This window comes from Vidua chalybeata, chromosome 2 (genome assembly GCF_026979565.1).
Source record: "Vidua chalybeata isolate OUT-0048 chromosome 2, bVidCha1 merged haplotype, whole genome shotgun sequence".
Taxonomy (NCBI): Eukaryota; Metazoa; Chordata; class Aves; order Passeriformes; family Viduidae; genus Vidua; species Vidua chalybeata.
The window spans coordinates 80790505-80805769 of record NC_071531.1 but is presented as its reverse complement, the minus strand read 5'-3'; the positions used below and the strand labels follow the sequence as shown (position 1 = coordinate 80805769).

At 38.9% G+C, this 15265-nt stretch overlaps 1 protein-coding gene across 1 annotated transcript in view; it reads right to left on the bottom strand.

Annotated features, from left to right (window-relative positions):
* LOC128783424 (N-acetylated-alpha-linked acidic dipeptidase 2-like) overlaps positions 1-10644 on the bottom strand; it is a 31336-nt gene extending 20692 nt beyond the window's left edge. The window contains exons 1-8 of the mRNA XM_053934080.1: positions 10557-10644; positions 8957-9068; positions 5856-6042; positions 4207-4308; positions 3287-3412; positions 2435-2621; positions 1323-1416; positions 894-992 (exon numbers count right to left, since the gene is read on the bottom strand). Of these exons, the coding sequence (XP_053790055.1) occupies positions 894-992; positions 1323-1416; positions 2435-2621; positions 3287-3412; positions 4207-4308; positions 5856-6042; positions 8957-9068; positions 10557-10644 (995 nt within the window). The remainder of the gene's footprint in view (positions 1-893; positions 993-1322; positions 1417-2434; positions 2622-3286; positions 3413-4206; positions 4309-5855; positions 6043-8956; positions 9069-10556) is intronic.
* Positions 10645-15265: the final 4621 nt, after the last annotated feature.

Sequence of the window (15265 nt, the reverse complement as noted above, 5' to 3'; positions counted from 1 at the left end):
TCTGGCAAAACTTCAGGAAATCCACATTTGAAGTTATCGTTCCAGCAGCAAATCTGCATAGCTGTCAAAACCAAAACCTACTTCAGGACAGCCACTGGATCTTTGCCCAGAAAGTAACAGGCACCAGTGCCTTGAATGTGCATTTATGTGCACACTTTCCATGTGCAAGTGACTTTCTACCTAGAATCAAAAGGTTCATTTTGATATGGAACTACTTTGAGAAAGAAGTATGTATAGAATTAATCCATATTTACAAAAAAAAAAAAAAAAAAAAAAAAAGAAAAAAAAAAAAGTTATTCTACCAAGTAGGAAGCTGTTAAAAAGCCTACTCAAAAAATACAAGTTTTGTGGAGGAATCATATTATTTTCTCACTGTAGCTCTTCAAGATACTCCAAACAGCACTGTAATTATGTCAAATATGCTTTTTTATTTAGTTATTCCTACTTTACTCATTTTCAGCTTGTGTTAAAGCAGAGCAGAAAAGAGTAATGATAAATGAAATCTTTATAAAATTCTGTATATATTCAGACATACTCTTGTTATGCAGGAGATGGAGTAGTGATAATGATACACCATTTTTACACACTGTTCGTCGAGGTCCATTAACAGTCCTCATTGAATAATTTTTATGTGAAAAAGTCCCAGAAAAGTGATCTTTAGTTTTATTGCAATTTATTGCCAAATGTCATTGTCATGTAGCCTGATCTGCTAATTTTTGATTTTTCTCTAATGTAATTTATTTTAGAATTCTAATAATTATATCCAAATGAATTCCTAGCAGAAGGAAGTAAATATCTCCAGGGTATCTCTAGATGTATTGCTTCAAAGTCTTTTCATCAGAGGAGTATTTTTTTTTCCAATATTGCATAAACAGACATGTCTTAAAACAGACCTTGTAGAAGAGTTGCCTGTGAATCCTGGCCCTATATTATAAGACACATTGAGACTTCCTTTCCAGCTGCTGTCTGGAGCTGCAGGTCCTGCCATTGCACTGTGAAGTGGAAACCAAGATAAATGCAGTTGACCATTAGGATGAAACCTTAAATTCTCTTAATAATTATTGCAGCAAAACCCAGGTGGTTTTACAAAATTCTTAAAAGCATTATTGCAAAACCAGAATGCTTTGAATTTTCCACATTTTCTGGAATTCCTACATTACTACTACAATAATTACTACATTATTACTTCTGAATTACTTTCATTACTACAAAAGAGTAGCAAATGCAAGTTAACAGCATAGATTTTGCCATTTTAATATGAAAAATTTGTCTGCACATTTGTCAATACTGACTTCTGGAGAAGAGGACTGATGTATACTCACCGCAGTAATACTTCTGCATCATGATATCCAATGGGATGAACTGGAATTTTAGGAATCCCCACACCTTCATTAACTTTGTACCTGAAAGTGTATTCTGAGAAACCAGAAAAAAATATCAAGTTTATGGCGTTCTTAGCCACTTTAACCAAACTGGAAACACTTTTGAGCAGAGCAGCCACCAGCATGCATGATTCTTTTTAATTCTCACACACTGCTTCTAGAAAACCAAACTGTAATGACAGAACAGCAAACCCAGTAATGCCTCGGCACAGCAGTGCAAAATATGTCCCCTTGATGCAAGGTTAGATTTGCTGTCCAACCATGTTATAACATCTCCTCCAAGCTGGCTCTGGGGAAATCAAGCTGGTATGCGAGGTGAAGATGGCACCTGTGCAGCTGCTTGACAAGGCTGAAGGGGACATCCACAGATGCATTTATCTGGGTTGAAGACAGCCAGTGTCTCTCTTAGTCTGCTGGGCCTGGCACACACAACCTCTCCTGGGTTTAGGTTGTCTTATGCCCCCAGCAGTGGCCACACAAGTCCATGAGCTTTCCAGAAGCATCCCTGTATAGTCATCCCATCAGCACCGAGCACTGGCAGGCATCATAGTTTTGAAAGACTCCAGGCTGCTCTAATTTTTGCTACAGGAATTTTATTCCCCTTTAAAAGTATTTTAAACTGTTTTTTCTGCCTGGAACTTATGATCAGCAAGGAAACATACCTCCAAGTAAAGCTATTAGTCCTCTTTGATGGCAAAGCATAACCTAGTTTAAAGCAGCCCTCTTGAGAAACACAGATATTTTTAAATTGCTATAAATTCTCAGTCATTTTTTGCTGCTTCACAGACTGTAAACCTATACATCCTGTTTTTTTGTCACAAGGGTGGGACGATACAAAGAGTTTCCTAGAAACTTTATTCCACTGCCTGAAAGCAGTTAGAATGACACAGACAGAACTTAGCGTGCAATAGAAAATTAACTACTGTCAATAACAATTTCAAGCAGTTTTTTTTCTGTGCATCTGTACTGAAAGTAAATTAACTTCTAGTGCCACACTTTCAGCAACAGTTTACAAAGTACTTGATGGCCCAGACTACAGAATTTGCACTCACCTTTTGCAGGATAACCTGGTGTTAGAGGGTCCCCAGCTCCATTCAGATTTAAAACATTCCCACGCTGGACTCCTCCACCTGGAAGGTTCCAGCCACCTGGATAAGCATCTACTCCTGGGGCACAGTAGTCAGCAGGGTCAGAGTAAAGTATGATCCCTTCGGCTCCTGCCAATATGGCATTTTTAACCTGTGAAATGCCTCGGTTTTAAGATGCGGGGTTTTTTTTTTAATGCAGCAATAAATCTGAACGTTGAGATTTGCTTCCATGCAGGCATGGATTTAGAAGAAAAGTATGTGAAAGAGTGAAAATTACCCCAGATTCAGCAGAAGAACCAAGCAAAGTGAAAGGCAATACGATCATTTTTTGTGTCAAACCTTTATTCATAGCTCAAGGCTATGAAATAAAGAACAGAACATAAAAATGAGGCACAAAACCTTACCACCATCCCCACTGCCCCACTGTCACCAATTTTGCCAGATTTGCTGTCTAAAGTCAGAAGAGATAGTCATTTTCTGTGCATCAGGCTCCTTGTCAAAACGCTACTATTTCAAAGTACTGCAGTTCTGTGGATGGCATGTATCAAAAGACTTGGCTCTACAAACTACTCAATTCCCTAAACTATTCTCTTGCAATAACTGCCTAGGGAGTTTGCAGTCATCTCTGTCTCAGGAGTTTAATACATTCATCTGGTTTTATCGTTTTGGAAGTTATTCTTAGACTGCAGTCACAATGGATACATTGCAGGCTTCCTTCTGCTCATATGTTCCAATGAACAGCCCTTACTAATTCCCTCAAGCTCTACCATGAACAGTGCCTGACCCACAGAGGAAAAATTAAAACACAACCCTTACTTTGTTTCCTCTGAAGATCTTCCCATATCTGGCAATGACAATTTTTCCTGTACAGTTAATTCCCATTTCACGCTCCAGCTTAAAAAAATCTTCTGTACGGCCATAATTCACATACACCAGATCTGCCTGGGCAGAAAAGAAAAGCAGTGTGGTGGCAAATGGTCAGTCAACAAACAAAATGCCCATTATCAGAAATAAAGTTCCATTTACTATCTATGACAGAGGATCATTTTTTTTTTCATTTCTATAGATAAAATCCAGTGCCCATAAAAACAATAGCAAAATATATCCACAATATTCTATAGGAAGCTTTGGCACAAAATTCTGACGTTTGGCTATTATCCTGCACTTAAGAACAGCCCTAAAAGCAGGCTGGAAAATAAACCAGAGTACTTTGGGAAACTGAAAAACGTCTCTGGCTGTGACAAAGCAGTGGTATGCCTTACATACACAAACACTCACTACTATATAAATTCACTCATTTATGCAATGCGATTTTGTCCCTAACCTGTTCTATAATGAATTAGCAGATTAAGTGAGGACCTTTTATGGCCTTTGAAGGCATTCATTTAATCTAAAATGTCTTCCACTTGATATAAATATTAATACTTCTACCTATGCCTTAAACAAGTTCTCTACATATGACTGAATAATATGGAGCAGTCTGAGATGTATCCAAAATTCTTCATCAAGATAAAAACTTTTTTATTATGTGATTCAAAGTTCTAGCAATTTGAGAAAATTCTTTTTTTGGTCATAAAATACTTCTAACCTTTGCATAATATGTGGCCTATTTGTACCTAAGTGTTCTTTAATTAAGACAAATGGTAATTAAAACTACTGCAACAAACATTTTGAGAAGTTGGAGCAATCTGTCCAGAAAGTGTTTCAAAAAATAGGTAATAGTACCATTTTCTTACCTCTGGCACTCCTTGTGCTGAAAAAGCATTATATGGTGGTAGTATACCAGTAACATTTTCATATCCCTGTGGAGGTGGTTCAAACAATGATGTATTGAAAACCTATCAAAAAATTAACACTCATTTTTGGTCAAACATTCTAGGCACAAATTCACACACTAAGCAAATGCTAATTATAGTTTAAAGTCAGAAGAGACAGTTTCTGTGCATCAGACTCCCTGTCAAATAATTACTATTTCAAAATACTGCAGTCCTTTGGATAAAAAGTACCAAAAGCCTTGGCTTTTGCCAAGTTAGTTAGCTTTGTCAGCAGTTTAAATTGTAGTTTCCATAAACTGATAGAAAAAAAAAAATACAGTTCTAACTAGTACACATAAATTCAAACAAAAACACAGGTAGGGATCCAGAGCTGAAATTTTGTAATAGAATGCAGATATGAATACAAAGAGATCATGTGTCAGAAGATGCTCATCAGTCACTGCCTGAACGTGTAAGGAAAGAAAATTGCTGAAGATTGCCAAGAGGTGGTGACAGAAAAAAAGACATCTGGTTCATCCATGCCGTCCCAGGTGTCTTTTGCGGTTTCTCCCACCTGCATTATTATTCTTTTTATCTCTTATCTAGTAATACTCCAGTTAAACATGCTACCTTTTATCATTATGCAGTGTAACACTCATGTTGCTTTAAGGTGCATGTCCACCTTGTGAGACTGTAGCTGAGATATTGTTACAGGGTTTCTGGAAGAACTTCACTCTTTCACCTCTAAGCTCGTGTCATCCCTGAGCACACATTCCTTACTTTCTACCCTGGCTCTTCATCCTTACCTATGTGCTATAGTGCTGCCATTGCAGTCTCACCTCCTCTCCTTGCTCAGGATCCTTGTCAGAATTTACATCTACTTCTTTATTGTATTCAAAAGGGAGAAGATCTCTACAGACTGACTAGTTCATTAGTACTTCCAACGCTAACTTAGGAGACACCATAGGAAGCCAGTGGGATCAGGTTCAGAGCAAGGGAAACAAGGCAATACTATATAAAATTGATAGTATCTCTGCAATTCCTTACCTCAGCATGCTGTGGAAGGAAATATTGTACAGATGTTCAAGCAGGGTTTGGATAGGTACTTGGAAGAGAGATGTAATGAGGGTCACTGACTGGATAAATACTTGGAAAAGGTTGAATGAGGATTTTTCAAGAGACTAATTGCAGCACATTCAGAGAAGCCCCTGAGCTGAAAACAGCTAGACACTGGAAGAACTGCATGCCTGAAATACATTCCTTTGTTCTTAAACGTCCCTGTGCATCCAGTTAAAGCTGTTTATGGAAACAGGATATTAGCCTAGATGGAACCTTAAGCTGAACCCTACTAACACCTTATGGTCTACTGGTGTTAACTGCAGCCTCTCCACACATCCTCACTCTTCCATAGGAGGCACTGAGATCTCAGCCACTTTGCTGTGTATTCTGCATAGCCTGGAAAACTATTTCTAAATATTAATTCCCTTTGCACTGGATTTTTTTTTTTTATAATATAAAGCACATGCTGATCTGAGTAGGTGAGAATACAGAGGAAAACACGTTTTTAACAGGAAGTTACTGGAGGCTTTTTAGGTTTTACATTAACATAGTTTTGTCATTGAAAAGATCACCTCATTCCCTTGATCATCAATTAGTGAAATGTAGTTTGGCTGCTCTTCGTTTGGGTATGAAAGAAGCACATCATAATTGACAAGTTCTACTGAATCCAATCCAAATTCTTTCCACTGGCCTTGAATTTTTTTGGCAAGAAGAAGATTCTGTTCAGTTCCTGCGAGGTGAGGCAACTTGGTAAATGAACTAGAATAAAACAGAAAACCACTGGTAAGCAGCAAATGCAGAGATACACAATAGTGAAATAGGATCAGTGTGTATAAAGCTAATCTTCAAGACAGGTTGCATGGACAGTAAGGTCTTAAAGCTTGAGCTGTAAAACATGATTGCTTATCAGTCTGCTTCAGGACATGTACAAAATATACTCAGAGCAGAGGATCTTTCCTGAGGCCTTAAGATAAGTCAGCTGAACTTTTTTCTTTGCATAACAGGAATAGCCACTTCTACACACAAGCAATGAAAATCAATGTCAAAGATTCAGCAAAATAATATTAGCAGTATGCAAGAAGCAGGAATAAATACAGGAAAGCTACATATTCAGAAAGGAGCCTTCCAGACAATTCTGGTATCTGATCATGGATTTGTACTGTTGTCATAGCATGTCCTAATGTCCCAATAAGTTTAACTTGAAAATAATTACATTAAATTATCTGCACAGGTTTGCTCTTTCTTCTTAATCAAAAGCCTGAATAACAAAACCTTCTTAACAACATTTACTTCCGTATCAGATATAAAACATAATGTTGATAAATAGTCACAAACAGGATCCAGTCCCTCTGGGCTACCCTGCAGAAATCTGTGTACAATCTGTTTGGCCCAGGGAACAAGTAAGGAACGGTGAAAGCTCATCAGTCAGCCAGGTACTCTGCATCAGCTTCCAATTCCCAACAGGCTACTTGGCAATGGCTGCCCCACAGATACCAGATACCAGCAATTACCATTAATTAGTGGTAGCAAATACCATGATAATATCACTTCAGCCTGTCATTTCAGACTGTTTTCAACCCTTGTTCTGCACTTCCTCAGTTTCCAAAGGAGAGCAATATCCAAAGCCTTGTTAAAGCCTAAAGGTTGTTACAGCCACTATAATGTCTCCACTCATGCACACAGCCAGTCATTTCCTTACAGAAGGCAATATGCTGACCATACAAACAAATAGTAAATGAATACTGACTCTTCTCAACTACATTTCTGTCCTTCATGGGTTTGAAAACTGATTACAGAAGGATGTTTTGTCACCCTTCCAGACCTGAAGCTGACCAGCTCAGAGTCCCTCCAGGCTGACATTACTAAAAGAGGGGCACAGTATCAGCCTTTTCCAGACACCTGGGGCCTCTTGCAACCATCAAAATTTCTCATCTACAGCAACATTGCAATCATAACATAAAGGTCTTTCACATGAGTCCTACGTGGTCCCAGGATTTGAATGCATCCAGATTCTCTAAGTAGACCAAACCCTTTTGCTCTCTGCTGTTGTCATTCCCTCTCTTTAAACTGTGAGGTTATGCACCAGTCTGGAAGCAACCGTTGCCAAACACTGTTGCTTGTTTGCTTCTTCCATTTTAATTCTCACTAGTGTTTTAAGTACCTTTTAATTCTTTAAGTATACTAAATTCTAAATATGCCATCAGGAAAAACACACAATTTTTTTTCAAATTTTCCTTCCAAACAGTTTAATCCTTTCCAGAGCTCTGATAAAATGCTAAAACCAAAGTGTCTACATTTTCTGAGACTCATATTTTTTTCCCCCACATGATAAAAGCAGATGTGGTAGTCTGAAAAATGAAGAATATGGATCGAAATTCTCAAGTTCACATTTTTTTTATATTTTTGACAAGCTTTTTGGACAGTGTATTAATACAATTTCTCTGAATTTCCTGATTTTTATTTGAATTTAGGCAAAAAAAAAAAAAAGTCCCCAACCAGCACAAAGCATTTGGCCCATCACCAAAGCAAGCAGACAAATGAGAAACCATTAACATCCCACGGCCAAGAGACTTTGGCCTAATTACAGAGCTATTTCATACTGTGTTGCCTAGATTCTCACTCAAACATAATTTTCAGGAACTCTCCAATCTACTGAAAGCAATGAATACAAAATAAGATTAGGCCTGTAGACTTGAAAATGTTGATGTTAGGTATGAAACCTTTTGGGTTTAGAATAAATGTATAGAAATCAAATTTGTCAGTAATCCTTTGATGTTCTTGATGCAGCTGCTGACTTACATGCTGAATACAAACATTTTACTAACCAGAGTGAGTATTTATTTACTTTTCATGTGAGCATATTTGTTCCTCTATAGAAAATATAAATATACACAATAATGTGGGGTTTCTTCATTTTCAGAGGAATGGAAAAAACAAAAGGGTATTTTTATATCCCTAGTCTTTTAGATGAACTGCATGGATGCACTACAATGCAAAAAAGTATATTTACTAATAGTTACAACATGCAAGCCTTTACCAACCATACATGCACACTGACCATGGACAGAGTCCTTTATCTCTGGAACAGAAGACAGGGTATAATGGGATTTCAGAACTCCCAATTAACAGCACTTTATCCAGTATGGCCCCACTAAAGGAATTATAAATTGTAAGTATACATGCAACTCAGTGCCATGCAAATTTGTAGCATTAGTTTTTAATAGATTAATTTTCTACTTAGATTATCTACTCAAACTGAAAGTTTAAAGAGACACTGAACAGATGATCAGTCAGATGTAATTCATGTCAATCATCATATCCCAAACAGAGAAAAATCATCTCAGTCTGAAAGAAAACAGTTATCTGAGGTTAGAGCTTCAGATACTTGTGAAGAAAAAAAAAGGCACACTCTATTAAATCATGAAGACTGGTAAGCTCTGGCAGTAATGCAGCTGAGGGAAGCACACTTGACAGTACAACCACTTGAAAATGAGGAAGGGGGGGGAACAGAAGAGTTGTAAGCCTCTCCTTTCTTCCCTCAGGCATTCCATACAAATGCTTCAAAAACATCTTAAAAGCTCTGCTTTCAGAGGTCCTTCCTTGGAACTAATGTTCTCACTTTCTGGCTTTTTTGAATGATAAAATTGTTCAAAAAATGATGCACAAGTCTTACCGAAGAAATTTCCTGATGTTCTCTGCTTTCATTTCAGCCACAAGTTTCTGTCTCACATTTTGATGCACATCTGAAAAGTTGGGGCTTTTCTCAGTCAGTTTTGTAAACCATCCTGAAACACATTTGAAAAGTTTCCTACTCAGCAAGAATGTCCTCACATGTTTGAGCACAGGTGCAACCTGTGGTGCTAAACAGTTAAAACCACAAGGATGAACAGGGCTTAGAGCACCCTCTGTCAGTGTCGGAGGGCTCAAGTAGAAAAGTAAAATATATTTAATTGATTGAATGCCTAAAAGTGACATAATGAAAAGAGTAAACCCTAAATCCCTCGTAAATCCCCTTTTTAAGGTAGACTCATCTCTCATTAATTTTAAATTATAGTTTAAATTCTCAGCTGTTTGTAGTGTGAGGTTCAAACTCCTGATACTCATGATGAAATTACTTTATTTAGTTTATGCCTAGATTTTAAAATAGATGTGTAAGCATATTTAAAGTGAAGGTCTAGGACTCAACAGCCACCCTGCCAGCATTGTAATAGTTACATACTTGGGGAAGTTAATCTATTTAACTAGATTGATCTGGGTTAATCTATTTAATAATTAAAAGAATAAAGTTAACTGTCACCCAAGCCAGTTTTAAAATGTGTAGTAGGAGAGGGTATATCAATTGTATGAGTTTGTCTTAACAAAAAAAACAATAACAAAAAAAGTCCTTTTATTATTTTAGCCAGACAATCTCAACTGGGAAAATTTTCATAAGAAAGACAAATACATGTGCTGTCACATGCACAATATATATGACCTGTTACACTTAAATACAATTTTAGTAACACTCTGAACTGAACAGTGATGCTTGATCAGACTAAAAGTCCATCCTGCTCAGTATCCTGTTTTGGAGCTGGGTCAAAAAATGTTGTTCAGGGAAATGTATAAGCATAGCACAAGGACCAGAAATCAGCAGCTCAGGGATCTCCAAAATTAAACTAATATTTTATATATTTAATAGCCATCATTGATTTTTCTTGCATGATTTAGTGTTAGGTTTGTGTTACAACACAAGTTTAAAAAGGACATGCAATTTTAATTTGAAATCAAATGCTGCAAGTGACTTCAGAAAAGAATCTCTAGTAAAGTTCATTGTGCATAATGAAAACTTCAGTAACTTGGTTGTCAGTCAAACTCCTCCTCTACATTCTACCCTTCATTTCTAAAATAGCAGCAGAATAGGAGCAATTAAAAATAACTTCAGGAAAAAACAGGAAATGAAAATAAAAAAAAAAATCTGGAGAGCTTGCAATCGCTGAAATCTCAAACTCTTGTACTAATCTTTTCTCTTTGAATGCCTGGCTGCCTCTTTTGGGAAGCTGTAAGTTCACCAGAGCTTGTCCTGAGCTGAAGCACAGAGCCGCTCTGTTCCTCACTCCCTGAAGACTGAAACTGCTGGACAGAAAAGCTTAGAAAAGCAGTGGGACAAATAATTTATCATGCCTCTGAAGAGTAGCATCATCTCCCTGCTGGTGAGTTAATCACAACAGGAGTTGCACACAAGTGTGTGCAGGGGAAAGAAGCTGGGGGCTGAGCCCCTGTGTCTCCGTACTCACCTGTAAGAAAGCCCAGCAAGAAACAGCCGAGCAGCCCAGGGCACACGAGCCACACACGGAGGGTGGCCTTGCTCCTGCTCCCGGCCATACAGTCAGCATTGGCCAGCAGCTTGGCAGGCTCTGGGGACTGGCAAGCAGCTGCCTTCCTCCTCCTTCTCCTCCTCCTCCTCCTTCTCCTCCTCCTCCTTCCACCCACAGCCCCAGGGCTGTCCCTGCCTTCTTTGCTTCTCAGTTCTCATGCTAACTAAACAGCTTTAATCCCTGGGTGATGGTGATTATATGGTTTTCCAAATACAATTAAACTCTTCCATTTCTTAGTCTCACCCCACCAGACAGCCCCTCTGTGTATCTCTGGTGTGTATCTCTGGGTGTGTATCTCTGTAACAAATACGTATCCAGGCTGTGCACCGAGCAATGTACACGTAGTATTTAAGATGTTAATTTCTACTAATTATTAGGACTTTTTGATTTTGAAAGTTTTGAAAATTCCTAATTTAGGCTTGGTCTCAACCTGTTCCAGTGGAAGTAGCCAAGAGATGAAATTAAGGGAAAACTTATTTCCTCTTTACCGACGAAATGCTGAATTGCTTCCCTTTTTAATCCCTGGTAGCATTGATCTCTAGCAAGTAATGTATACTTACAGCAGCTGAGAATATACTTTAGACTGGCCAGATATCATCCAATTTGCAACTAGGAAAAGTCACAAATTTATTTCCTATATTCTCTAGCTACTTGCACTTAAGATTACAAGGTTCTTAAGATCAAGTTTTCCTAGTCTAATTTAGTCAAATTCATCAGTATCTCACAGGGAAGGAAACAACTGCAGCCCAGGGAATAGCCAAAAGATACATTCACAGAATCATCACATTTTGCATAAACTTATTCTAACCTTGCACATCACTCCCTGCTGACGAGTTCCTTCATGGCTACATGGAAGCCAAAACTGATCTTTCTGGAACTGAGGACCTGCCCATTTGAGACCAGTTATATGGCTAAAGGCAGGAAAGCTTTTCTGGGAGCCTGGGCATGCTCCAAATTCCTACCACTCACTCCCAAAGTCCAAAGTAGATACCATTTGTGAAAGAAACGTCAGTACTCTGAGTATCAAAACTTTCTTAAATACATTATGATGAGCTGAAAATATTCAGAAAAAGCAGAAAAGACTGGTTAATGTCCTAATTACTTAAACTAAGGCTTTTCAGAGAAAAATTACACCACTTGGGTATTCCACACTAGTCACAGCCACTGTCTTAGGCATAGGGCTGGATGTCTTTGTTCAAATGATAAGCAGGTCCAGTCCTGTGATTTTTTTCCTGTCATTTCCCAACTGCTCATAAACCATCACAAATTCTGAACAGCAATGACATTTCACACCAGCATATGAATTGACATATACAAACCAGATGGAATTCCACCTACAGAACTCACAAAGAATGAGCATATTGATGTATTATTAGCATTTATATAGCACCACAGGTGTAGAACTGGCACATAATAGACAGTAAAGTGACAAGGGCTTTTGGAGATTGCTATCAAAATTAGACCTCACATGATAATAACATCAGTGGAGGAAGAAGGTAAGAATAGCAACAGTGAGAATGTATGAAATGCATTTATTTATATGTGAACGTCTTTCTAAAGTGACAAGGGCATTAGCAATGCTGAGATTGAACAACAAGCAGCAGCCAAATGGCTTCTACCACTTAAAATGCAGTCCTATCACTAATAGTTATTAGTTGTGACATGCTATGGATTAGTCACAGGTGGAGTATATTATGTTACAATTAAATGCGAGGATAATGTACAGTGTAAATCCGTCCTCAATCACATGCCCTCTTCAACAAGACTGGGGCAGGAAATAATATTAAAAAGCTCATGGGTTGAAGTGAACACAGGGGTATCACTTGCTTATTACCATTAGCAAAATTCCACTCAGTGAAAAGTAATTTATTACAAATTAAAATAGACTTGGATAGTGAGAAACAAAGCCAAAAATTAAGACATCTTCTCCCACATTTGCAACCATTTTTTTTCAGCTTAACCTTCTTTACTCCCAACTCCTTTGTGCCATAGGGTTTCCCAATGCAACACAAGGGCCATCCTGAGATCAGGCCAGACATCCTAGGGTATCTAGGTGTGATAAGCACCTAACTTTAGGCACTTGAATTATTCTGCACTGAGAGTGTTCATTTCCTAACAGAAAAACAGCCAGTGTCATCTGGGAGCTCACAGAGTGTCCTAAACTTCTAGATAGAGCAAACCTGTACAGGGCAGCATTTGTGTCCTGCTCTGGGTTAACAGCTACAGGCCAGGTGAGACTTCTGAATACTGCTCTGTGCAGCCAGGGTGCTCACCATGGCCTGCACCATGGGCTTCAGAGGAATCTCTGCTCTGACACTTGGAGCACCTCCTTCCCCTCCTTCTGCACTAACCTTGGGGTCTGCAGGGCTGTTCCTCTCACACATTTTTCACTCCTCTCTAGTCTGGCTCTAATTGCTTCTGCACAGTAACTTTCTTCTACTTCTAAAATCTGTTATCCCAGAAGTGCGGCCACCGCCACTGATGGGCTCAGCCTTGCCCAGCATCTATCTTGGAGCTAGTTTGCATTGGCTCTGTCAGACACAGGGGAAGCTTCCAGGGCTCCTCACAGAAGCCATCACTGTAGCCCTTCACTATGAAAACATTGCCACACAAACCCAATGCAGATGGGGACAGATTTTTTAGTAGGGCCTGTTGCAATAGGTCAAGTCACGGTTTTAAACTAAAAGAGGGTAGATTCAGACTAGATATAAAGAAGAATCTTTTTTACAGTGAGGGTGGTGAGTCACTAGCACAAGTTTCCCAGGGAGGTGGTGGATGTCCCTTCCCTGGAAACATTCAGTCATGTTGGAAAGGGCTCTGAGCCATCTGCTCCAGCTGAAGATGTCCCTGTGCTCACTGCAGGGGGGAGAGGACTAGATGGTATTTGGAAGACCCTTCCAACCCAAACTGTTGTATTGTATTCTATGCATCAGCTTGGTGTGCTGTGGAGGCCGGTGAAGAGTGACATTACTGCACAAGAATCTTTGTTGTACCCCAGGGATCATACATGTTTTATATACAAACATTTTGTATTGGCTTGCTGACAGGTAGCAAAAGTATCCCTGAGTTTTCTCACCTACAAACTCCTTGGAAGAAAATCAGCATATGAAGCTGAGTAACTACCATTCACCTAGGTGAAACAGAAGTCAGATGAGGTTTGGTTGCGTGCATACACACACACATGCACACACTTACACACATTACTCAAACACAAAGCCAAAGATGTAGTATGAAGTCTTACAAATGCTCCTCAGAATAACTGGAGTCAGAGGAAAATGATCCTGACATGTGAGATCCAAAATGAAGCATATCAGGAATGCAAAGTCACATACGTGAGAAGATGGAAGAAGCTGCTCCAACACAAACATCATCTCACTCTTACGTGTTACTGATCATCTCATTTTGTACTGAAGGAGAGACCTCAGAGCTCTTGAGATTATCAGCAGCGCATAAGACTTTTGGGTCCTTTCCTGGCAATATTAGGGCCACATCCATCAGCCACCATATTATTTTACATGGGGCTTTTCCAGCCAGAATGAAGATACTACCACTGTGAGGTACCTCTACAAGTGCATTGCTGATAATAGCTGAGTATTTTGCTCAAATTTGAAAACGCACACTTCAGTCTAAGTTTAATCAAAGGTTTGAGGCTAAAAGGAGATAAGACCAACCCAAAGTAGTCAGAGAAATTACACAAAACAAATTGTGAAAATATTACAGGGTAAAAGAACTCCTTTCCTTAGCACAGGTGAGAAAAAGGTACAAACCATAAACTCCTGAACATACAGTACTTCTTTAAATTAGTATCACTTTTAGAATTATCATGAAAAGTATTAGTTACTGCAAATGCCTCATGCTGAGTTCAGAGTAGTGAGACTGCTCATTCTGACAGTGAAAACAAGAGTGAGATTCAGTTGAAGCTAGGAGCACTTACAGGTAGCAACATATACTCTGTTCACCTAAAATACATAGATTGCTGGTAAACAAAAAAAGCTCAAAAAATGGCAAGGATACACATGCCAAATGCAAAACTAGCATGCATTTGTGTGTTGAATGCATAATTCTGCTATTCAGCCAATTAGTAAAACCATTACTTGGTACCTGAAACACAGTATGAATGCCAGGGCTTGAAAACTGTAGGTTGTAGCTGCTCAGTAACTAGGTCCTAAAGCTTATTATCTGCAGCAAGAAAGATACACTACTGTTGTGCTGCTTAACCTCCTGTCTGACTAAAGGTTGAACTTGTGGGTTGAGAGATCAAGGGACCCTGATCTGTGGGAAAGACAGCTCTGGCAGGAAAAATGGCAACTGGGGAATTCTCAACTGCAATTTCAAATCAGCAGTTTCCTTCTGACTCTGCCAGTTGCACTGAACTCTCTCACGGCCTCTGCACTCTTTCGATCAGATTACAATGGTAGTAGATGTTGATTCTTTGTGTCTGAGTCTTTCTTATCTTGAGCTTCAGGAGACTATTATCAGACTCCAACTAAGTTTACATTGCTGGCAGCTGAGAAGTGCAGCTGGCAAACTTTGACCCTCTCTTCCACAAAAAAATGTACCCAGTGCTGCCAAGAGAGTAAAGGACTGTGCACTGAACACAGGGACTGTGCACTTCACCTTAAGGCCAC